Source organism: Helianthus annuus, chromosome 7, assembly GCF_002127325.2.
Source record: "Helianthus annuus cultivar XRQ/B chromosome 7, HanXRQr2.0-SUNRISE, whole genome shotgun sequence".
NCBI classification, from domain to species: domain Eukaryota; kingdom Viridiplantae; phylum Streptophyta; class Magnoliopsida; order Asterales; family Asteraceae; genus Helianthus; species Helianthus annuus.
Window position 1 is genome coordinate 61,521,046 of NC_035439.2, and position 25,531 is coordinate 61,546,576.

Sequence of the window (25,531 nt, forward strand, 5' to 3'; positions counted from 1 at the left end):
CTTACAAACATTCTAGATGTGTAATTACTTCATCCATTCCTATGTAAGAACTTCTCATTCTTTCACACATTCATCATTAAAACATGCTAGCCATCATGAAATCAAAACATACCCTAATAGTCGGAATTAACATATTAACAAGTTAACATGTTCAATTTCATGATCTGATTTGTTTTGAGAGTTTATATATGATTCCGCTTGAAATCGTGTATGTTAAGGTGATTCCGCTTCAAACTGATCATAGTTGATTTCGCTTCTAAGTGTCCAAACTGATTCCGCTCCAATGTGTAACCTTTGATTCCGCTTCAATATTGTATGTGATTTTTTGATACCGCTCCTACATCAGTTTAACTGATTCTTCTTCTATGTGTCATGTGATTTCGCTCCAAATTGTCTTGGGTGATTTCGCTTGAAATGCTGTGTCACTTCATGTGATTTCGCTTGTAAGTGTTTGGTGTTGAAATTTTTCAAAGTTTTGATTTATTTTGCACCGTGTTGTCTTGCAGGGTTCGAATGTGATATTTGATCCACTGCACAACAGCTGTTTGTAAGGTCTAAACTTTGTAAAAAGACAAACGAACTTCAATAGACGAAATACCAAACGGGTCGAATAATTTAAAGGTAAAATTCTGCATTTAACTTCATATTAACCAACAAAATATTTATAAAAGAGTTTACACCCCAAAAGTTTAACATCTAACCACTACCGGGTTAACATACATACAAAGGACCCATTTTAACAAAATCATTTAACAAAAGTTTAAACCATAACTAGGATTTTCACGGAAGCATGCATCAAGAGTGTGTTCGAATCCAAGTAGCGCTGCTAACAAGTTCCTTTACCTACATACAACCGAACCATTAGTCAATTTAATTCATAGTTTATTTGACATCAATTTTCTAGTTAACTACGAGAGAACATTAAAACCTCCTTCCAAACATGAACTTCTCAACTTCGCGTATTACCCATTCTACTCATTCGACCCATATCCTTAACATTATACGGCTTACACTAACTCATTACAATTACACAATTTCATCTCCAAGATAATAACACTTCAAATAAATACATACTAGAAATATTTTGTAAGCGAAGGAACTTACCTTTGTCGTTGTTCGTTTGCGATCCGGAGCGACTTGAGCTTTCTTCTTTTATTCCTACAATCCCAATTCAACTTACTTTAAATCTCACATCTTGTTTACATTCCTTTCTTAACATAAATGAATAATCAACTATAGTTTCTAAATTCTAATAATGTGGCATTGTCTAACATGAGATTCATTTCATTCAAGCATTTTAACAAGCACTTGGTGTGCTTACTATTAATTAAACATAGTGTACAAGTATCATATGCATAACTTATCCAAATTATAACAATATCATCAAGAACTTCAAACCCAATCAATTTACCATGTAACCTTCATTATAAATTGTTTCCAACGCATAATTTTGTTGTCATGAATAACCTCATACATGATCATTATGCTAAATTTACATAAAATTCTATATCATCCTTCTTAACATTTCAATTTCAAGTGGGTTTTCACATTGACTATCGATTTTGGTAAAATTTAAACATCACACATGTCCTAAGTGATTCTCCTAACCCACAATCATACTAATTTCACAAAAGTTCATGGATTTATAACCTCCCATTACATTCAAGATCATAAAAATGTAAAATTCTACATACCATGTACTCAAGTATGCTTAGATGATCTAGATTCGAGACATGCATGAACTTAGAATCACAATTAGGGCTTTAATTTGCTGATTTTTGTGATGAATAGGGGTTTCCCCCTTTCTCCTTCTTGGCTCTGGCGACACACACACCCACCAGTCTGTGGGTTTGTGTTTTGTTTGTAATTTAATCATTCACCATTCCATGTATGTCATATTTGCCCCCTCATGTTTAACTGTTTGTCAAAGAATTACCCATCTTTTAGTTTGATTTCTTTTTCTCTTATAAACTTTGCTTACATTAGTTAGTAAGTTTTTGCTAACATGGCAAATAACATGCTATTATTAAAAGTTTAAGGTTACTATTTAACCCTAAGGCTTCATACATGAATATTATATCAAAACTTATAACAATAAAAATTTGGGGCGTTACACTGTTGTGACTTTGATGTGGGTAAAAATACAGAGTTGGCAAAATTCAGCAGCATTCTGGAGTTCATGAGTAGAATACCAATTCAGAAAGATTTGATATGCTGAGAGCATGTGTTATGGATTTGGGTGGTAGCTGGGATAAGCATTTACCATTGGTCGAGTTTTCATACAACAACAGCTACCACACCAACATTGGAGCCGCGCCATTTGAAGCTCTATATGGCCGCAAGTGCAGATCACCGCTTTGTTGGTCTTATGTAGGTGATAGGCAATTGGTTGGTCCTGATGTGGTCCAAGAAACCACAGACAAGATTGCACAGATCCGAGATCGCATCAAGGCGGCTCGCGATCGTCAAAAATGTTATGCGGACCGAAGAAGGAAACCTATAGAGTTTGAGGTAGGTGATATGGTATTATTAAAGGTATCGCCCTGGAAGGGTGTGGCACGCTTCGGGAAGCGTGGAAAGTTGAATCCGCGTTATATTGGTTCGTTTTGGATTCTGGAAAGAATTGGGTTAGTAGCATACAAGTTGGATTTACCTGCCGAGCTGAACGGTGTTCACGATAGATTTCATGTATCAAATCTGAAAAAGAGTCCAACGCAAGATACTGTTGTCATCCCGCAGACGAGATCCATATTGACGACACGCTCCATTTTGTGGAAGAATCAGTTGAGGTTACCGATTGGAAGATCAACAAAACCCGCCGGAGCAATGTCAAACTCGTCAAGGTTCATTGGAATGCAAGACACGGTCCAGAATACACCTGGGAGCGTGAGGACCGAATGAAAGAAAAGTACCCCCACTTATTTCCCAAGACCCCTGCAACAGAGCCTAAAATTTCGGGACGAAATTTTTCTAACGGGGGGAGAATGTGACAACCCTGACCAAACCAGGTATCCGTACGAATTAATTAATATTTAATTAATGCTTAATTACTGTGCTTGCTTACAATTGTGGATAAAACTGCTACGTGATTTCTGATACATACATATACTTGCATCATACCTTATTGCTGTCACTCCATTTATTTACACAAAACTATAAGTGACAAACTTGATGCACAAAAGCACAGTAGCACAATGAACGGATAACCCAGTATACGTGCTGACATAGCCAGCACCAGGCAGACACTGCCTCAAAGGCTAGTATGAGCCCAGAATAGATCACTACACTAGTAGGGAGTGTAGGGAAATGAGGATTGTAGAACTGCGTCACTAGGTGATAGTTATAGTGACCGGATGTGCCTAAAACATGTTTTAAACAAAAAATCCTGCACTGTACCACAAAATTCAGCATTTAAGCTAACTAGTAAAGTGCAAAAACATGGGAAAATAATACTAGACACTTTCCAAGGTGTCGGGAATTCTTTGTGTCACTAAAAATAATATTACAGACACTTTAAATGCTTATTAAGCACTTTAAAGGATCAGTATCCAACCGAACAACCGGACTTTACCCGGAACATAAAAATATTGTCAATGACAATGTTTTTCTTTTTCTGAGCCAGTTAGGGTCCCTCAATACCCTAACATATAATACACTAATTGTGACAACTCGAATTTCCAAGATTTCTATTTTGCATTTATTGCACGTTCATTTATTGTTTAGTTGTTTATTTGCACAAATAATTGGCTATGGAACTGTAACGTTTTAATGCAATGAAGTGTATTGTGTGATTATGCATGGTTATGTGTTAATTGTGATAGACTTGTCAAATGCATAAACTTGGTGGTGAAACTGTGAAACTGTTTGAGATGGTGTACTATTGTAAAATATAATAATTAAGGGTGTGTAGAGTTATTAGTGAAACCTATATGATACTTAACCCTAATCCTTCACTAAACCTCACACAAGAAACCAAAGCACGTACTTCACATTCTCTGGCAATCATCACCACCATCATTGGCAATACATTCATCACTCTTGTTTCCACATTCTCTCTAGAATCATTCAAGGTAATTGTTTATTGATTATTGTGATACTTGTAAACCCTAATTTATTTGGTTGATTGTATCAATTCTTGATTATGTGTTCATGAAAACCCTAGCTCTCATATGATACTTCTGTGGTTTTGATTGAGTCTGATTTATTGAGAAATGAATAGGTTACCATGTAATCAATTGTTTGATGATTACAATGTATGATGTGTTTAAACTGTCGATGATTGAATTGTTACTGCATTGTGAAAGTATATAATTAGGGTCTTCTGTTTGTATGAAAACAAGAACGTAACTGATTTGATTCTTTGATTCTGTGCAATGATTGGAAATCACGTATTGCTTATTGTCAGAGTTTCGTAACCCTAATATAATTGTCTGAGTTTTATTATAACACAATGACGTCCGAGCTTTAATAACATTACGTAGTCTGAGTTTTATTGTTTCATTTAGTCCGACTTTTAAACATGTATTTGTGTCCGAGGATATCACATATACATAGATAAGAGGTCCGACTTTTACTTGTGTCAAGGTCTGAGTTTTTGTAGGGGCCATGTCCGAATTTTTTGAAAGAATAACAAGGGGATCCGACTTTTAATTGATGCCATAGGGTCCGACTTTCAACCCCTGGATCCTGTCCGACTTTTAGGGATGTTAGGAGAGGGGTCCGACCTTTATTAGTAAGGGTGATGTCCGAGTTTATTTCAAGGATGGTGGTCCGATCTTTTTGATACACAAACACTATGGTCCGAGTTATACATTGTATATGGTTGTCCGAGTTTTAAAACCCCTTCACTTGGTCCGACTTTTTGACCCCCACCACTCTAGTCCAAGTTTTGCTTTGTTAAGTGGTCCGAATTTGTGGCATGGGAACAAGGGGGTCCGACTTTTAACCCCATACCCCTTTGATCCGAGTTTTTGAACCCCCAAACCCTAACCCATGGTCTGACTTTTAAACAGGGGAAGCCCCCCCACACTTGTCTGAGTTTAGAAGGGCAAGGCCCTGTCTAATGTTGTGTGATGTTCAATTGGAAACAATGAATTGCATATTAGATAATGATTAATCTGTTAAGCTGTGTATGACACTTTGTTAAATCCCTGACTTCGTTATACCTGTGAAGTTTAATAACGCTGCTAATGTACCGAGTATCTTAACGGTGACAATTAGATTATCATCCATGTTAGACTGAAATGTGAAAGCAAAGGCGTGACGCATGAATTATGTGAATACGATGAACTGCTTACATGATGTATGATTCTATATGTGTATAATCGTATGATACTGAAAGCAACTGTATGATTCTGCATGCGTGAACATTCTATGTGATATCATCATGTACACAATAAACACACAAGACACAACTGCCTGAATGTCAATGATTTGCAAACCCTAATTTGATGCAAACACTTACATCGTATCATGTGCAACATATCCTAGGTCGTGTGTAACGGACTTAGACATTTGATAAACCCTAGAGCATAGCATACCGAGCAAACCAAGGTGAGTTCACACCCTTACTAAGGTATGGGATTCCCAAGGGCTTGGGAATGGGATTGAAGGAATAAGGTTGAATAGATTCATACTGACACTACCACTAGACTACCATACCAGCGTCCTCGGTTGTGCAGGACCCATACGTAAACCTACGTATGCTTATACTACTTACTGTCCTCGGTTGTGGAGGACACATGCGTAAAGCCCACATATGCATATGCTTCTTACTGTCCTCGATTGTGCAGGACCCCTACGTAAAATCTACGTATACTTATACTTACTACTATCCTCGGTTGTGAAGGATACTCACGTAAAACCTACGTGTATTTATACTTACTACTATCCTCGGTTGTGAAGGATACTTACGTAAACCTACGTAAAGCTTGTACGTACTACTGTTCTCGGTTGTGAAGAACACTTATGATTACGAATAGTCTAGTGGTTGTACAACATGGGAAGCCCCCACCAATAGAACGTACTATCGACCCAGTAGAGCCACATGTTACAAACGAATTTACTATTACGCATTTACTTTCTGTGAACTCGCTCAACTAGTTGTTGATCCTCTGTTACATGCCTTGCAGGTCGTTAGATACATGGAGCTTGCACAGGGAGGAGCTGGTCGTTGTGGGCTTGGATCGTGATTGTCTTGTTAAACACTTACGACATCTGATACCTTATTGTGATGGGTTTTAATTATACGCTTCCGCTAAACAACGATAACTTACTTATGTTTTGGAACACCTTTCATATGGATTTTGTTTGGTTTAATGGTAATTACTTTTACTATATATGGTTCTATATGATTGGTGGCTTGATCCTGGTCATGTCACGCTCCCAAGCGGTGATACTCCGCGTGTGGATTTTTGGGGGTGTGACACTAATTAATCACCTAACTTAACATAACTAATCACTAACTAACTAGTTAAATTCCAACCAACCCCCCCCCCCCTTGCAACCGAACGGTTCCCCATAGGGGACACCACCCTTACAAATTTGATTATTTTAATCCAACTTGATTCATATCTAGAGGACATTATATCCCATGGTTAATCAAAATGGATGGTTTATAAATGGGACCAAGAGACCACATATCATTCTCATAAACAACACTTAACAAAATTTCACATTTCTCTCCCTCTCTTTGATATCCTCGGCCGAACACCACAACCAACATCTCACCATCATTCAATTTCAATCTTGCAATTCCACATACACATCAAGGTGCTAGAGTTCACATAAGGAGACCCGGTGCTTACGGAATCACAAGGACCTCTCTACAACGCAATTAACCACCTTGTTTTCGCTTGATTTCTTCCCTAGCCTTGAGCTAGTGGTAAGTGATACTAAACACCCTTTTGATCTTGTCTAAAGTGGTTAATAAGAGATTTAACGGGTAAAAATCATAAACACTAGAGATCAAAACTTAAAGTCTTGTGAAAATGATGAACATGGTGGTTAAAGAGTAAATAATGGTGTAAAACTCGTAAATCTTGTTTAGTTGTGGTTATTTTATGTTGCTGATTGCTAGTGGTGGAACGGATCGTCACCTAACCACGCTAGATCATGTTCATGGAACATGAACTAGCATTATGTTAAATAGGAAAGTTACTAGATGACGAACCCTTTCATACATAAACATGAACTTGTGTAAAAATAGTTTTTCTTGTAAAATGAAGTTCTAAATTAGTAGATCTAAAGATATACAAGTGGTATTTCGAAGAACCAAGTGTAAGATACAAATCATGTTTTAAACGCGGATCTTACATAAACTACAAGCTTGTTAGTGAAAAAGCAAGTGTGTAAACACCTACGTAACAAAAGATTTAACAAAGAAATATTTTCGTAATCCTTGGACTAGAAGTTGTAAACTTGCATTTTCTTTAAAAACAAAGTTTTCAAGAAACCGATTTCATTTTTAAAGATAGAAAGACCTACTAAAAAGGTTGGAAGGTTGCTACATACTTTTACACAACTTACGAGTTCACGTGTTTGCGATCTATGCATATTTTTTACTAGTTTAATGTTTGAATATTGTATGTTGATGATTGGAACATTGTTGATTGAATTTTGATAAGAAAATGATACGCTAGTAAGCGTGGCCACCTCCAGTTACAGAGGAAACTCTGGCGAAATTTTTTTTCCAGAAAATAACACTTAGAATATTTTCATGACAAATGTCTATAAATATATTTTTAACTTGCTTTTCCAGATAAATTTCGCCATGATTTTGATTAAAAAAGTACCAAGTGTCGGAGGTGGATTTTTGTAAATAAAACTTGCTAAATATATATTCTGAATATATATTTTTCATAAGTAACACTTGTGTAATTTTATGATTATTTTGTGAACTACATAAATATTATTTTTAGAGTAAAAATAATATTACTGGAACATACTGAATAGTAACGACTCCAAAATAATACCAACGCCTTCTGATGTGTGTCGGTGTGTATATAATTTAGATGTATATTTAAGCCCTTTTTACACTTTTAACCAAGTTTTAAATTTATAAAACACGATATTCACTAACACTAAACACACATATGGGCAAGTGCACCCATCGTGGACGTAGTATAGTGTTGGTAAGATACCGAGGTCGTCCAAGGACACAAGAGCTTTTAATACCGGTTTATCCTCAACGTCTAACCAAATCAAAAAGTTAGAAAAATGTTTTAAACTAAGAAAAATAAAAACTAACTAAATGCTGAAAAATAAAATAAAATAAAAACAGATAGACAAGATGAATCACTTGGATCCGACACGTGTATTAGTATAACCTTTGATTATTTTCGCACTTTTGCACTTGTTTAAGAGATTATCTTAGTTATTGTAGTAGGCCCCTCTTTTGAAGGCGACGTTACCCTCAACCCAGTAGTTTGAGTCAGCAAGGATACAATCCTAAAGGGTCGGATTATTGAAAGATAATGAATTAAGTTATTAATGCAAATTATGGTAGGCCCCGCTTTTGGCGGTGACGTTACCCTCGGCTAAGTAGTCTGAGTCAGCAGGGATACAGTCCTAAATAGCCGGGTTATAGTATTAATAGTAGTTAGCTTATGAGGGGGTCAAAGAGTTTGGATCCCCGCCATCCAATACCTATGGGCATTGAAGGAGATCCTACTAAATTTGACCCAGGTCCCAAGCAGGACCTCTAAACGCTGAACAAGGGCAAGACCTTTACCAAACCGTTCCCTTAACCCCCGACTAGGTAGCCAACATACCTCCATATAGACCGTGGAGATATGAATGGTGAAAATCTTTTATTTTATATAGACAGTAAAATAATGCCAAGACACCACTGACAAACGATAAGGAAAGATCACCTTCAACATAAGTAACTAGTTATTAAAGTCATTAATACAAAACCAAATAAAAAGTGCAAAAGATTAAAAATAAAAAGTATTATACTAAACACTTGTCTTCACCAAGTGATGTAAGAGACTTAGGCAAACATGGCCTTGATTGTCAAGAACTCTTACGATCAATCTTGGATCCCGAGACGACTCACACACTCTACGATGGACAATGGATGATGGTGGTGGATGATGGTGTTATGGTGGTGGTGGGTGGTGGATGAAGTGTGAGAGAGGTGGTGTGCCAAGGGATGAGAGAGAATGAAACCAAGCTCCTCTATTTATAGGCTGGACAGAACGCTGGACACGGCCCCGTGTCCGCTGGACACGGCCCCGTGCCCGTCTGACACTCTCTCTCTTCATTAATTGTAATTGCGAATTACAATTAATGCGCCTGCTGTACTTTCAACACGCCCCCGTGCTCGCTGGACACGGCCCCGTGCCCAGTAATAGAAGCTTCTACTGGTTTGTCTTATCTGCTGCTTCCTGGGCACGCCCCCGTGTTCGCTGGACACGGGGCGTGTTCAGACTCTGTTTTCTTCTCTTTGTCTTGGGAGGTGCCGTTGAGGGTCCGGGCAGTCCACTTTTGTTCCTTTTCTTGTATTTATGGTAGAATTAGGGGTCTTTTTGCTTCTTTTGTGATTTTGAGCTCATTTCATCCTGAAAATACAAAAGGAAGACAAAAACACTCTTTTTCCAACATTAGTACTTAAAAAGGGTTAGTTTTATGCCTTAATTGATGTGTTTTATATGTTGCATTTTACACACATCAAATACCCCCACACTTGAACTTTTGCTTGTCCTCAAGCAAAACTCTTTTAATGTGGCTTACACTCCCAAATGGAATAGGTAGAAGAGAAGTTTTTTAGCTTGTCCTAGAGTGTCGGGAATCCAAGGTTTGTATAGGTTTTATTTTTATTTTATTTACAATCCTATTCGTCATGATTTATTTTGAACTTTTCATAAGATAAACTACTTATTTGGGCATAACATGCCTTTTTAAAATTCCATTTATATACAAGTTCACATACCTCACGGGAGATCACTCAATCACTCGGCCGAAGGTGTATATTTAAGTGAATCGCTCGAGAGCGGCACGGACTTACGTTTTCCATAGGCTTGCCAAGCGATCAATCCTCCTCCTTTTTAACTTTTTACCTTTGTAAATATCAAGAGGACTTTTGGGGTGAAGGCTTGGGTTTAAAGGTGGGTAGTTGGTTAGTGGTTAGTAAAAAGGGCGAAAATCGTAACAAGTGTCGGTTTTCATAAAATACCTTATTTTTAGTGACATTTATTTTTGAAGTATTTCTCCAAACAAGCTTTTGTAGCTTTTGTTTGTTTTTGACTTCATTATTCATTTTTTTTTTTCGTCACGTAAAGGGTATGTTTATGAAAAACCGAGCTTGTTACTAAAATAAGGGTGAAAAAATGAAAAAGGTTTTTGGTGGGTAAAAAAAATTGTTTTGGGGGTAATGAAATGAAAGGTTTAGGCTCAAAGGGGTTTTTCTAGGGGGATTTTGGGTAGGTAAAAAAAATGAAAAATAATGGTTTTGAAAGAAAAATAGTTAGTCCTAATGCCTCCATCATTTACTTACTTGGGTTTAAGTTGGTAAGGACCGGGAATGTATCGTCGTGGCAAGTTCTAGATTTGTAAAGACCGAGCGGCTATTCACACAAGAAACGAAAAATGAGCATTTAATCTAAATATGTATATTTTTATGCTCAATAAAGGCTCAAAACTCACTTTTGTGGGAATGGGTTTTTAATGTGACCAAGCATATATAATCGAATTTTTAACTAGACTTGTTATACCGTTTCATAATTTTCTTATGTTAGTTCTTTTTATCACGACGCTATCGGTTGAAATAAAAAAATATAATCCTTTTATAACTTGTTATTCCCAACTTAAACTAAGACAAGTAAATAAAAAAAAATGAAAAAGTTTTTGAAAAAATTTGGGGTGTTTAGCGGTTCCAATAGAGTTTTGTGTAAGGCTTGTTTTAGGATTTTGCAAAATTTCAAGGTTTTAGCATTCCCCCCCCACACTTAAATTACACATTGTCCTCAATGTGTCCAAAAATAAAGTTTTTGGTTGATTAGAATATGTAAAAGTGTGTTTAAAAACAAAGTTTTGTGTTACTGGCGCTCTGGACACGGCCCCGTGTCCATTGGACACGGCCCCGTGGTGAACTGCCAGTAACGAAAAACTTACAGAGGGTGGACACGGGGGCGTGTTGGGTGAACACAGCCACGTGTCCGGCAAAAATCTGCAGGTCAGTAGCCAAACAGCAGAACTGGGAGATGGGCACGGGGGCGTGTCGGCTGGACACGTCCCCGTGTGGACAGTCTGTTAGCCACAAAATAGGTTTTTCCCCCGGTTTCTTCATCCTAGGGCTGCAAGTGCTAATGTTTAGCACCCTAACCCTTGCATTGCACCTGTTCAATCATTCAATACCATCCAACCAAGCACAATCCATCCTAATCTTACCATTGTCAAATATTATCCAAACATAAAGTAAAAACAAAATAAAGATAAAAAGTAGTTCGGGAAAGTAAATTGTTCGACAAATGGCACGCAGGCCATGAATTGTTGGATAGATAAGAAGGGCAATCAAACCTGTGGGCTCATTACCAGCTAGCCCCTTGTTCCTCCCAGCCTCCTACTCCATGTCTTCATCACTACCATCACCTCCACCCCCTTGCCTTGCCATGTACTCCCGGATGATACCGATATCATCTTGTATATCGTTAATGTTGCGTTCGATAGCTCCAACCCGGTGGTGTGTGTTGTTGGCGAGGTTGTAGGTGTTCCTTGAGCACATGAGGTTTTCCTGCAAAAGATCATGTAAACTTTGAAAGTTAGGAAAACCACCTCCTTGGGAGGAGGATTGGCCCGCATCGCCTTGGGGTGGATACTGAAAATGGGGATGTGGTGCATGAAGAACTAGAGCCTCCTGCGGGTTCCATGCATAGCCTTGCGTTCTCTGAAAGCTCACCGTCCCGTCCTCCGCTTCATAAAGCAAGTTCATGGATCGGCATATGTGATAATCGACCCGTCCCGACCATGGACTCCTTTCGAAGGACCTTGGGATATTCGTGAAGTGCTTGAAGAGACGGTACACCCATCCTCCGAAGAAGATTGGTGTAGGAGCAGAGGCAAGGCGGTTTAGGTGCATGTTTCGCAGTAGGAGGTACGGAACATCTAGAGGCTTCTGGTTGTGGATGCAGTGAAGGACAACCAAATCTTTCAACCCAACAACGCCACTACTGTTGTGGCATTGGTTCAGCGAGTATGATAGGAGCCTGTGGATGTAGCGGTATAACGGGTCCCTCAGTTTGGTGCTCTTTGTGCTGCTTGGGTTGTAGATCCCTTCACCGATTTGAGCCCATGCGGCTTGGCGTTCAGTTGCGTCCAAGTCTCGCAATCCCCCGGTATTCTCTTCATTCCCCGCTTCTTCATCTTTGTACAGCCCAATGATTGATCCGAACTGCGCCATGGAGGTTCTATAGGTCGTACCTCCACATCGAAATTCGACCGCCTCGTGATCAAACGGTTCGCATCTCGAGTTAAAGACGAACGTGCTATAGAACTCCATTGTGCATTGATGGACCGACCGAAGTCGGGCAGTCAATGCGACGTGCAGTGGACCTGTCACTATGTTGTTGAAGCGGTCCAGTTGGTTTACCATTGTCAGCAGATCAGTACATGCCCGCCTTGGATACTCTTCGGGCCTTGTTTGTAGGACCTCGTAGCGAGCCCTGGCGTCAAGTTCGCTGGCATTAAACCGTGTGAATTTAGACATCTGAAAAGAATACAGCAAAAGTTAGTGCGAAACATGGAAATTCAGGTTGAAAAACTGCAAACAGTGGGCTGGACACGGCCCCGTGTTCAGTGGACACGGCCCCGTGTCCAGGCGTCTGTAACACCTAATTTTCATTTTTTTCGTCCCGGTTTCGAAAAGCTGAAAATTTTTAGCCTAGTAGCAGCGGTTTCCCCCGAAAATGAAACCCTAAGTGTCATTTTTCCAAAATCAAACCATTTACCCTTTCAATTTTGTGTTTTTCGGTTCAAGAACAAGGGTTTGTGTTTTTAGTTGGAAATCGGACAAATCTATCAACAATACATGTCTATTTACTTCCTACTACTCTACTCTAAACTACTACTAACAATTTTCATCAAAAATTTTGAGTTCGATCCGGATGAACATGAAGAACCCTAGATTTCCCCCAATTTTTGATGTTTTAACTACATGCAAGTAACTAATCTAACTACTAAGAAGGATAGAATCATACCTTAACGTTGTTAGGTTTGGTGGTGACGTTCGAAATCTGCAGAAAATCGCCTCTAACCAGAGAGTTTTCGGCGAAACGGGGCGTGTGGAATGGTGTAACTGATAGAAAAAGAGGGTTTTATCCCGACAGTCACCTCGACACGGCCCCGTGTCCAGCGGACACGGCCCCGTGCCGGGTGAAGTTTTTGAAATTTTTTTTTTTTTTTTTACGTGTTCGTGTGCATGCCCCTTATTTCCGAAAGATGGTTAGATGATTTTACCGGTTTTGAACGTATACTTACCTGTAACATGTTGGGTATGAGTTTATTCGTTGACCGTTTGAAGTGCGATTTCCTCTTCCTCATCCTCAATGGATCCTCTGTAGAGTTTCAGCCGTTGGCCATTGACTTTAAATGGTGTCCCATTTCGAGTTTTAATTTCTACTGCACCGTGTGGAAAAACATGGGTGACTGAAAAAGGTCCCGACCACCTAGACTTTAACTTACCAGGGAACAATCGAAGTCGCGAATTAAACAATAGAACTTGGTCTCCAACCCGAAATTCATTAGATTTAATATATTTATCATGCAAATTTTTCATTCTTTCTTTATAAATTTCGGAGTTAGAATATGCATAATTCCTAAGTTCTTCTAATTCGTTTATTTGACAAAATCGATTTTTACCGGCAACTTCTAAGTCTAAGTTTACGTTTTTTATTGCCCAGTAGGCTTTGTGAGCGATTTCTACTGGCAAGTGACAACTTTTTCCATAGATGAGTTTATATGGGGTTGTGCCTATAGTGGTTTTATAAGCGGTTCGAAAAGCCCATAAAGCGTCGTCTAGTTTGTCGGCCCATTCTTTTTTATTTATTCCTACGGTTTTTTCAAGTATTCTTTTTAAACCTCGATTAGTCACTTCGGCTTGCCCATTTGTTTGAGGATGATATGCTGTTGAGACCCGGTGATAGACCCCATACCTTGTTAATATTTTTTCGAGTTGATGATTGCAAAAATGGGTACCTCTATCACTTATTAATGCCTTTGGTGTCCCGAAACGAGAGAACAACTTTTTCAGGAATTTTACCACTACTCTTCCATCATTTGTTGGAAGAGCCTCGGCCTCTGCCCATTTAGACAAGTAATCGACTGCCACAAGTATATATTTGTTTCCCTTTGAAGGTGGGAAGGGTCCCATGAAATCGAGTCCCCACACATCAAAGATTTCACAAACGAGAATGCCATTTTGAGGCATTTCGTTTTTGGAAGAAATATTACCTGATCTTTGGCAGGCATCACATGTCTTTACAAGGTTTTGTGCATCCTTGTAAATGGTTGGCCAGTAAAATCTCGAATCAAATACCTTTCTTGCGGTACTTGCGGCACCATGATGTCCTCCGTATGGACCTTCATGACAATGACGGAGTATTCTTCGTGCTTCATTACCATGGACACACCTTCGGATGAGTTGGTCGGCACACATTTTGAAAAGATAGGGGTCTTCCCAAAAGTAATGCTTTACATCAGCAAAGAATTTTTTTCTTTGATGATGTGGCCATCCTCTGGTGACTATACCGCTGGCTAAGAAATTAGCGTAGTCGGCATACCATGGTTCTTGTCTGCTTTCCATCATTTCCAGGGACTCTGTGGGAAATTTTTCGTTGATTTGCTCGTCCCTGGTTGTCTCCAAAGCTGGGTCTTCTAAGCGCGAGAGATGATCCGCAGCAATATTTTCTGCTCCTCTTTTGTCCTTTATTTCAATGTCGAATTCTTGGAGGAGTAGAATCCATCTTATCAAACGGGGTTTTGCGTCTTGCTTCTTGAAGAGGTACCTGATGGCTGCATGGTCTGTATAAACTATTGTTTTAGAAAGAACAAGATAAGAACGAAATTTATCAAAAGCAAATACCACCGCTAGTAACTCTTTCTCAGTAGTTGTATAATTTTCTTGTGCATCATTTAGAGTTTTACTAGCATAATAAATTGGGTGGAAATGTTTTTCTTTTCTTTGTCCCAAGACTGCTCCAACAGCAAAGTCGCTTGCATCGCACATGATTTCGAAAGGAAATTTCCAATCTGGCGCTATCATGATAGGTGCATTGACTAGCATTTCCTTGAGGGTTAGAAATGCTTGATTGCATTCCTTGTCAAAGATGAAGGGTGCATCTTTTTCAAGCAATTTTGTTAGAGGTCTTGAAATTTTCGAAAAGTCCTTGATAAACCTTCTATAGAATCCGGCATGCCCTAGGAAACTTCTGATGGCTCGCACGGAGGATGGAGGAGGTAATCGAGAAATAGTCTCTATTTTTGCTCGATCAACTTCCATTCCTTCGCTTGAGATTTTATGCCCGAGTACTATTCCCTCTGTTACCATGAAATGGCATTTTTCCCAGTTAAGGGCGAGGTTAGTTTCCTCACATCGGGATAGCATTCGTTCAAGATTATCGAGGCATTGATCATATGAGTCTCCAAAGATGGAAAAGTCATCCATGAAGACTTCCATGGTTTTTTCAATCATATCATGGAAAATGGCGACCATACAACGTTGGAATGTTGCAGGTGCATTACATAGACCGAATGGCATGCGTCGATATGCAAAAGTTCCGTAGGGGCATGTGAAAGTTGTTTTCTCTTGGTCTTCTGGTGCTATCGGTATTTGGAAGTAACCTGAAAAACCATCTAAGAAACAATAAAATTTATGACCGGATAATCTTTCTAACATTTGATCAATGAATGGTAAAGGAAAGTGGTCTTTCCTTGTTGCTTCATTTAATCTCCTATAATCTATACAGACTCTCCATCCTGTGACGGTTCTCGTGGGTATTAATTCATTTTTCTCGTTAGTTATTACCGTCATACCTCCTTTCTTCGGGACTACTTGGACGGGACTTACCCACGGGCTATCGGAGATAGGGTAGATTAGTCCGGCGTCGAGTAGTTTGATGACTTCATTTTTAACCACTTCTTGAACATTGGGGTTCACTCTTCGTTGCGGTTGAATCACCGTTTTGTAGTCATCATTCATTAGAATTTTGTGCGTGCACATGGAAGGACTTATTCCTTTAATATCTACAAGCTTCCAAGCGATCGCATTTTTGTGTTTTTTAAGTAGGTTATCTAATTTTTCTTTTTTCTATGCTAGTTAATTTAGACGAAATAATTACAGGTAAACTACCATCTTTGCCTAGAAAAGCATATTCCAAACCTTTAGGGAGTTCTTTGAGCTCAATGGGTGGGTCTTTTGGAGACACCTTATTTTGTGGCTCATCTAGATCAAGAACTTTAAAAGTTTGTTCTATGGCTACCTCTTCATCGACAAAGTGGTCTTCTTCGTTGGTTGTATCGGGTGGCTCAGCTTCATCTTCAATTAGGGGGTCATTATTGCCAAAAGGATATTTCATTGAGCGCTCAAGATCTATGCTCCTTTTGAATGCCCCTAATTGAAGAGGTAGATTGTTGAATTTCCGGTTTTTCAAAGCTTCATGAGTTTTTACAAAAGATTTTCCCAAGACTAGAGGAGCGTCATCAAGGATGACAAAGTCGGTTGGGATTACCATTTGATTTGTTTGAACCAAAACATCTTCAACTACACCGATTGATTTCATTATTTTTCGATCGGATAGAAAAATGGGTATTTGAAGTGGAGTAAAATCACTAATACTTAATTTTTCAAAAATGTAATTAGGCATTATGTTAACACAAAGATCTTTATCAATGGTGATATTACTAATAAATGAATTTTGAAAGAAACATGGAACCGGTGTAATGTTAATTTCAAAAGGGTCTTCTTTTATTAGCGAAGTTTGATCATTAGTTAACTTAACACTTACTAAGTCTTTGATTTTAGCACTAGTGTTTAACTCTTTTAAAAACTTGGCATGAGGGGTTATTAAACAATGATTTTCGAAAGTAGGTGACAAGAGGTTAATTTTTTCAAAATTAGACTCTTCTTGAGTTTTAACATTATCGGACTCACCATTTTCGTTGTTTAACTCATGTGTCGGTTTTTCACTTTCTTGTTCTTCCATTTTTACACTTTCAACTATCTCTACGTTATTATCATTTTTTAGCTCTTCTCTTGCGCGAGATTCTTTTATGCAACGTTCGATAGTTTTAATGTGTTCTAATATCCTATTGGTCACTTCGGTGAGATTGAAAGAATTTGGATCCTCAAAGCTTGAATCCGGTTGTTCGATCCTTGGTTCCTCATAGTACTCATATGAAGTAGATGATTCGCACCATTGTTCTTCATTGTAAGTGTATGATGGATAAGGGTCGAAACTTTGTTCTTCATAGTACTCATATGAGGTGGGTTGTTCACGCCATGGTTCCTCATAATAAGAATATGAAGGTGGTGGCTCATATCTTGAATTTTCAAAGTATGAGTATGAAGGCTCATACCTTGGTTCATCAAAATATGAGTATGAGGAAGGAGGTTCATACCTTTGGTCTTCATAGGATGTGTATGAAGTTGATGGCTCGTACCTGGGCTCCTCATTATGGTTGTATGAATTGGATGGTTGATATGAAGTACTATATTGAACCGAGCGTGCATTACGACAATTAGTGCAATAATTACCTCTATAATCATCCTCATCATAGGTGTAGTTGTAACCTCTTGAGTATTGATCCATAAGAATCACTCAACAGACCACAACTGAGTCTCGGGACCAGAAAACAAAAATAAGATGGAAACAGAAGCTGGACACGGCCCCGTGTTGAGTGAACACGGCCCCGTGTTCAGGGACTGTATCTGGGCGTTTTAATTAAATTTACTGGTCACGTTGAGCACGGGGGCGTGTTCAGTGAGCACGGCCCCGTGTTCAGACTCTGTATCTGGGTATCTACTCTAAAATATGCAGCACGGGGGCGTGTTCAGCGAGCACGGCCCCGTGTTCAGGCTACTGTAAATGCAAAACTAAACTAAAATGCAGAAAAATGCGCGCGTTTTGAAAAGGTTTTGAAAAACTGATTAGGCCGTCGATTTTAAGCTTTCTTAAAATCCTTGTGTCCCCGGCAACGGCGCCAAAAACTTGATGTGTGTCGGTGTGTATATAATTTAGATGTATATTTAAGCCCTTTTTACACTTTTAACCAAGTTTTAAATTTATAAAACACGATATTCACTAACACTAAACACACATATGGGCAAGTGCACCCATCGTGGACGTAGTATAGTGTTGGTAAGATACCGAGGTCGTCCAAGGACACAAGAGCTTTTAATACCGGTTTATCCTCAACGTCTAACCAAATCAAAAAGTTAGAAAAATGTTTTAAACTAAGAAAAATAAAAACTAACTAAATGCTGAAAAATAAAATAAAATAAAAACAGATAGACAAGATGAATCACTTGGATCCGACACGTGTATTAGTATAACCTTTGATTATTTTCGCACTTTTGCACTTGTTTAAGAGATTATCTTAGTTATTGTAGTAGGCCCCTCTTTTGAAGGCGACGTTACCCTCAACCCAGTAGTTTGAGTCAGCAAGGATACAATCCTAAAGGGTCGGATTATTGAAAGATAATGAATTAAGTTATTAATGCAAATTATGGTAGGCCCCGCTTTTGGCGGTGACGTTACCCTCGGCTAAGTAGTCTGAGTCAGCAGGGATACAGTCCTAAATAGCCGGGTTATAGTATTAATAGTAGTTAGCTTATGAGGGGGTCAAAGAGTTTGGATCCCCGCCATCCAATACCTATGGGCATTGAAGGAGATCCTACTAAATTTGACCCAGGTCCCAAGCAGGACCTCTAAACGCTGAACAAGGGCAAGACCTTTACCAAACCGTTCCCTTAACCCCCGACCAGGTAGCCAACATACCTCCATATAGACCGTGGAGATATGAATGGTGAAAATCTTTTATTTTATATAGACAGTAAAATAATGCCAAGACACCACGGAGAAACGATAAGGAAAGATCACCTTCAACATAAGTAACTAGTTATTAAAGTCATTAATACAAAACCAAATAAAAAGTGCAAAAGATTAAAAATAAAAAGTATTATACTAAACACTTGTCTTCACCAAGTGATGTAAGAGACTTAGGCAAACATGGCCTTGATTGTCAAGAACTCTTACGATCAATCTTGGATCCCGAGACGACTCACACACTCTACGATGGACAATGGATGATGGTGGTGGATGATGGTGTTATGGTGGTGGTGGGTGGTGGATGAAGTGTGAGAGAGGTGGTGTGCCAAGGGATGAGAGAGAATGAAACCAAGCTCCTCTATTTATAGGCTGGACAGAACGCTGGACACGGCCCCGTGTCCGCTGGACACGGCCCCGTGCCCGTCTGACACTCTCTCTCTTCATTAATTGTAATTGCGAATTACAATTAATGCGCCTGCTGTACTTTCAACACGCCCCCGTGCTCGCTGGACACGGCCCCGTGCCCAGCAATAGAAGCTTCTACTGGTTTGTCTTATCTGCTGCTTCCTGGGCACGCCCCCGTGTTCGCTGGACACGGGGCGTGTTCAGACTCTGTTTTCTTCTCTTTGTCTTGGGAGGTGCCGTTGAGGGTCCGGGCAGTCCACTTTTGTTCCTTTTCTTGTATTTATGGTAGAATTAGGGGTCTTTTTGCTTCCTTTGTGATTTTGTGCTCATTTCATCCTGAAAATACAAAAGGGAGACAAAAACACTCTTTTTTCCAACATTAGTACTTAAAAAGGGTTAGTTTTATGCCTTAATTGATGTGTTTTATATGTTGCATTTTACACACATCACCTTCACAATAAATATTTAAGTTACACCGGTATTATTATTACTACACGAACACTAGAATGTAACTTATGTATTTTCAGGAAAATACTCTTACATGCGTATGTTGATAAAGGTATTATTTTGGAAAATTATATGGAATAAAATATAATATTTTTGGGAAAAATATTTATATTTTGGAAATAGAATGTTTTAGACGAATGAATTAAAGTATATTTTGTGGGACTTAATAATGAAGTCTTGGAATTATATAAATGCACATGTATTAGAACCCCCATCCTTGGGAAGGAATATGATTAATAAATAATTAAGAAGTGTAAATACGAAATAGTTGCCTAACTATTTCCCAAAGACATTAATCCTTAAGCTAAGGCACGGCCGTCCGTCTAATAGAAGTTAGTACGTGTAGGTCGTTACGCAGCAGGTTGACTGGGAGATACTATTTCGAGACGCACTTCAGTGAGTTCATGTCCCCCTTTTCTCTTAACTATTTTCAGTTTTTAAACTTCGGGGGTGAAATACATGTTACTATGATTACGAATACTTTTTACATGGTATGGTTAGTGTAAGGAGGGTTACTACTTAGATCATGTGAGTGCGTAGGCGGGAACTGAAGGCCATTAATCCTCATTTTAGGACCGAGGGACAGTAGCGGTAGATCTATCTGGGTGTAGCGAGCGCAGACCGAGGCCCAACAGAACGGACCTCGGGGTGACTTTGTACCCGACGCAAAAATCTGCTAGGTTTGAGTCTTCCTACTGCACTTCACACATATCAATGGCCTTGCAAACCATTGGTGATCTCTTTATTTCCTTATTTGCTACGTACCAGGGATGTTTATACTTATAAAGGTTTTACATACTCACTACACATGAACTCGCTCAACAATTCTGTTGATTTTTCCAACTTATATGTATTTCAGGGAATTAAGGATCTGGCACGATATGCTACGTTTTCACGCTGCTTAAGAGTTATGAGGTCATCCAAGTTTAGGGGTTGTGGCTTTTACCTGGACGAGTCACAGTTCTTAAACTGTGTTTATTTCATGATCGTGTTTGTGTCTTACGAATAATGTTTTTATTTTGTTGGGTTGTAATATCGTTGCATGTGTCAGCGTATTAAAACAATGTTGTGGTACTTTTATTTTAAAACGTGAATCAATGGATGATCTGCATGGTTTTACTTTCATATAGCTTTGTTGTGATTGAGCAATGGTATTAAGAAGTCACACCAAATTAACCCACACTTCCGCAAAGCCAGGGTTAGACACTTGGAATGTTGATTGAGCAAAGATTCGAAGAAATTCAAGTTGAAGAACTTAGGGCTAAACGCCAAGCTGAAGTTGATGCTCAAACGAAAGATAAGGGAAAGGGTGTTGTAGGCAGTACTGAAGTGACTGAAAGATGTATTGTTCCTTCCTTGGTAGTTGAAAATCCTGTACCATTATCAGCTGTGTCTGCAGTCTTCGAGGAAGATGTTTTACTTGAAGATAATCCTGTAGAAGGTGAAGATGTAGACGACAGTGAAGAAGATGATGAGGAGGAAAAACTTGATGACCCTGACGATGTATTTTCAGCGAGTAGTCATGATGATGATAATGACGACGATGATGATCAGGGTGGTATGGGAATTAAAGTGGCAGAACCGTCAAGCGAAAAGACTGTTGATGATTATTTGAATGATAGCGTGAATGAAGAAACAGAGGGAGCTGACGGAAAGGGGGAGCATGGTGATGATCAGAATGTTGAACGAGTTGAAAAGTTGATTCTGAGAATAGAGCCTCATATGGAGGAAGGTGAACATAGACATACGTATACATTGGATGATATTAAAGAAATGACACGTATGGTAGATCCAGACTTCAAGTTTGATTTCGAAGAAGAATTAAATGCATTCGACATTAACTATCAACCCGAATATGAATACAAGTATGTTGAGGATGCTGATGTGTATGATAGGGTTGAAGTTGAAGATTGTACTGATGAGGAGAATGTAAATGAAGATACCTCACAGTTTCCAACATTGATGGAGTTCTTCACTGAAGAGAATCGAGATGAACTTAGAAGGAAAGTTGAGGAGATTCTAAAAGACAAGAACTTTGATGGTACTCCTAAAGTCATGCGGAAGGAAGAATGGTAGAAATGGTTTAAAGATAGTCATGAAAGAAAATTCAAAAGGCCGTTGAAGTATTATCAGAGAGATCGAAGTGTTTCACTCGGTGATATCATCAGCTGGGTTTCCTACCTCATGTTGATGCTTATGCGATCAGACGAGAATGTGGAGTACAGTACTTTGAACGTTTGTATGATGTGATATCCTTACCGTGGTGGGATGTCGAAGAGTTATCTAAAGTGAGAACTTTAGGGTATCCTGTACGAAAGAATGATGTTGCAATGTGGGGATAATAAAGTTTGAATCTTTGAAGGATTTTCGACACTGGAAGCCGCATTACCCGAAGAGAGTTAAAAGGGTAGATCCAGTGACAGGGGTTGAAGAAACTATTCTGAACATCAAAAAGCCAAAGACGATGAAGACTATACCAATGCCAAAGATGGAGCAGGATTTCTACAAAGGCTTCTTGGGCTAGGTATACAGTTGTATTACGACTGAGGCTGTTCTTACTTATCGTGCTGGAAGGGAGATAAGGGAGATTTATATTTACGACCCGATGTGGTTAGTAAATTGTTAGGCCAAGGATATAGAATGTTTATTCATAAACAAGATCCATTACCAGTCTGGAGATCGTGAGCAAGCGATGCAGTTCCAACAAGTGGTATCTATTTGTTTTCAGAAAAGCATTGATTCTGAGAATAAATGGAATTCTAAATGGTGGTCGCTTGAAGAGAAAGAGAAGAAGAAAGCTGAACGTGAAAGAAAGAAGCTGGAAGAAAACAGAGGTAAGTGGATGAAGTTGCAAGCCGAAGTGGAAAAGAGAAAGAAGAAAGAGAATGGCAGGCTTAGGAACTTGCTGAGGAAGAAGCCTAAGCAACGTGAAGAAAGTTTCAAGTCTATGTGAAGATGTGAAGACCCGAAGACCAAGACTGAAGACTACGGTTCTATCCAAGGGGGAGTTTGTTGGTGCACGAATGTCTAAAGCCTACGTCTTAGTCTTAATCATGTTTATATAGGGTCTAGGGGTCAAATATGTCAATTATGTATAGTATAGGGGTCATTTTGTAAGTTTTATGTTGTCAGGGGTTGATTCCGCTCGAAATGACATTTTGTCATTTGGAGCGAAATCACAAGTTGGTGATTCCACCCGAAATGACAAGATGTCATTTGGAGCGGAATCAGCCCCACTATATATAGTTGTTGTTAGTTTCTCATTTGGTACCGAATGTCCAAGTTGTAGCCAAACTGCTGCCGAAATTTTCTGTGAAGAATTAATGAGAAACTGCGTTTAAAGTGATATTCTGTCTTATTCTACTTCATTCTCTTTGATTCAAGCTGTTTGTGTGTTTCCGCCACATAAACAGTGGTATTTCTGCTCTGATTGACTCATTCGATCGTCAATAACGGTCCTACATCCTAGGATCCCTAAAACTATCCCAAGATCCCTATGACACCCCAAAAAGTGTAATAACAGGATCAAAAGTTAGTGACTAGTTAACGGCGTGGTGACAGAACACACTAAGTGTTAAGTTAGGGGTGACGGGTGTCAAAGTAATAGTTGGGGGTGACAACGGCCAATAGACAATAGTTGATGGTGATAAAATCTAATAACCCTTAAATTATTACACTTTTAAACTCCGGTTCTCTATTTTATTTTGTTTATTAAATATAATCACTAAAGTTATAAAAGAAATTATCTTGATTAAATAATAACTTTTGAAATATGACAAATTAATAGATAATAATTTAAATCCAAACATTTATTTAAAGATAATATTTTTGAAGGTTCATTTCTTTTAAACGATATAGAATTTTTAAACCGTATTTAAAATGTTTCGGTCATTGTATTTGTTTTTTTTTTCCGTATCGGTTTCCCATGTCGGTTTACAAAATTATCATAAGTATTGCGTTTTGAAAACTAAGTTATTTGATTTATTCTATTTCTTGAATATAACTTTTCAGTATTAGAAAATTAGTTATTTTGTCTAGTTATGATTTACTATGAAGTACGATAAATTATTATATTTTGATAAGATTCAAACCATCAATAAAAGAAGATAGTTTTGTCTCTCGTATAATAAAATATTAGCATTATTAAAAGGATGTTCAAAAATGACTTTGTTTATAAAATATGGTTTTAATCATCATGGTCAACCATGTATCAGTTCTCTACATCGGTTTTGTGTTTGGTTCGATATCAGTTATGCATCTGAATGACTTTTGTTTCTGTGACAACTCGAGTTTCCGAGATTCCATTTTCGCATTTATTGCACATTCACTGTTTGTTTAGTTGTTTACTTGCACAATTGGTTTGCTTTGTAACTGTATACGTTTTGGATTTGATAAAGTTTATGAATGATTTGGCAAATACTTGAATGTGGTGATGAAACTGTAAATTGTATATCTTGTGCATGTATTATGTAATAGATAATACTTAAGGGTGTTTAGTGTTAATAGTGAAACCTTAACAACTCTTAACCCTAATCCTCTTCGCTAATCACCACACAATCATCAGACGTACCTAAGATTCCTCTACAATTCTCTCTATAATCATCTTCTTCATCATTGGCACAAGCTCTCTATCACCACTCTTGATCCCTCTCTTTATCTAAAATCAATCCAAGGTAATTGTTAATGATTGTTTGTTGTTATCAATTCTTGATTATGTGATTCATGTAAACCCTAGTTCTTCACATACTAGTTCTGTATTTACTGATTGAATTCTGATTATTGTGAAATGATGTTGATTAGTCGTGTAATCGTTTGCCTGATGTTAAGATACATGATATGTTAGAATTGTTGATTGATAATTGCAATACAGATGTATGAAATTAAGGTTTCTGGGTCGTGAAAACGTAACTGTTCCATTGATTCGCATGATTGACTGTTGGTTTGATTTTGATTGCTTATGTTGTCCGAACTTTATAGATAATCACACTAGTCCGAACTTTATCAAAGAAACAAGGAGTCCGACTTTTGTTATGGAAAGCCTATGTCCGACTTTTATTTGTATTTATATGTCCGACCTTTATTCGGTTTAATGGTCCGAACTTATGCACATGGGGTGTCCGACATTGGTGGTTAGGACACAAGGTCCGAATTTCATAAAGGAACCCCTTGGTCCGACTTTTGTATAAGGAGGGGGTCCGACTTTTTGCTTAGGGATTAATGTGTGTCCGAGTTTCAGGTTGGATGGATTGGGTCCGAATTTTATGTATGTGTAGCATGGGGTCCGAATTTGTATAAGTGTGAGTGTTGTCTGAATTGGTTTATTATGCTAGTCCGACTTTCTTGTGATGTTTGCTTTGGTCTGAATTTATTTGCAAGAATGCATAAGGGTCCGAATTTGTTCACTTGATAATCTTGTTCGAATTTAAAAGTATGATGCTTGTCCGAATTTCATAAGATGCATATGGTCTGAGTTTTGTGATGCTTGAAAAGTCTGAGTTTACTAAGTACGAACACTTGCATACTACTGTACATCACTGTATATAACTGTATGTTATTGTATGTTGCTGGATGATACC

General features: G+C 38.4%; 1 protein-coding gene and 1 long non-coding RNA gene across 2 annotated transcripts; one reads left to right on the forward strand and one right to left on the reverse strand.

Moving 5' to 3' along the window:
• Positions 1 to 694: 694 nt before the first annotated feature.
• On the reverse strand, positions 695 to 1,826 carry LOC110934684. The gene is made up of 3 exons (XR_002588548.1): positions 1,695 to 1,826; positions 1,105 to 1,158; positions 695 to 843 (listed from the first exon to the last, which is right to left on the reverse strand). It is a non-coding gene; the product is annotated as an uncharacterized LOC110934684 (long non-coding RNA).
• Positions 1,827 to 21,167: 19,341 nt separating this feature from the next.
• On the forward strand, positions 21,168 to 22,031 carry LOC110933448 (FK506-binding protein 3-like). The gene has a single exon (XM_022176668.1). It carries the CDS (start codon positions 21,168 to 21,170, stop codon positions 22,029 to 22,031), a length of 864 nt encoding a protein of 287 aa, XP_022032360.1.
• The last annotated feature ends 3,500 nt before the right edge of the window (positions 22,032 to 25,531 follow it).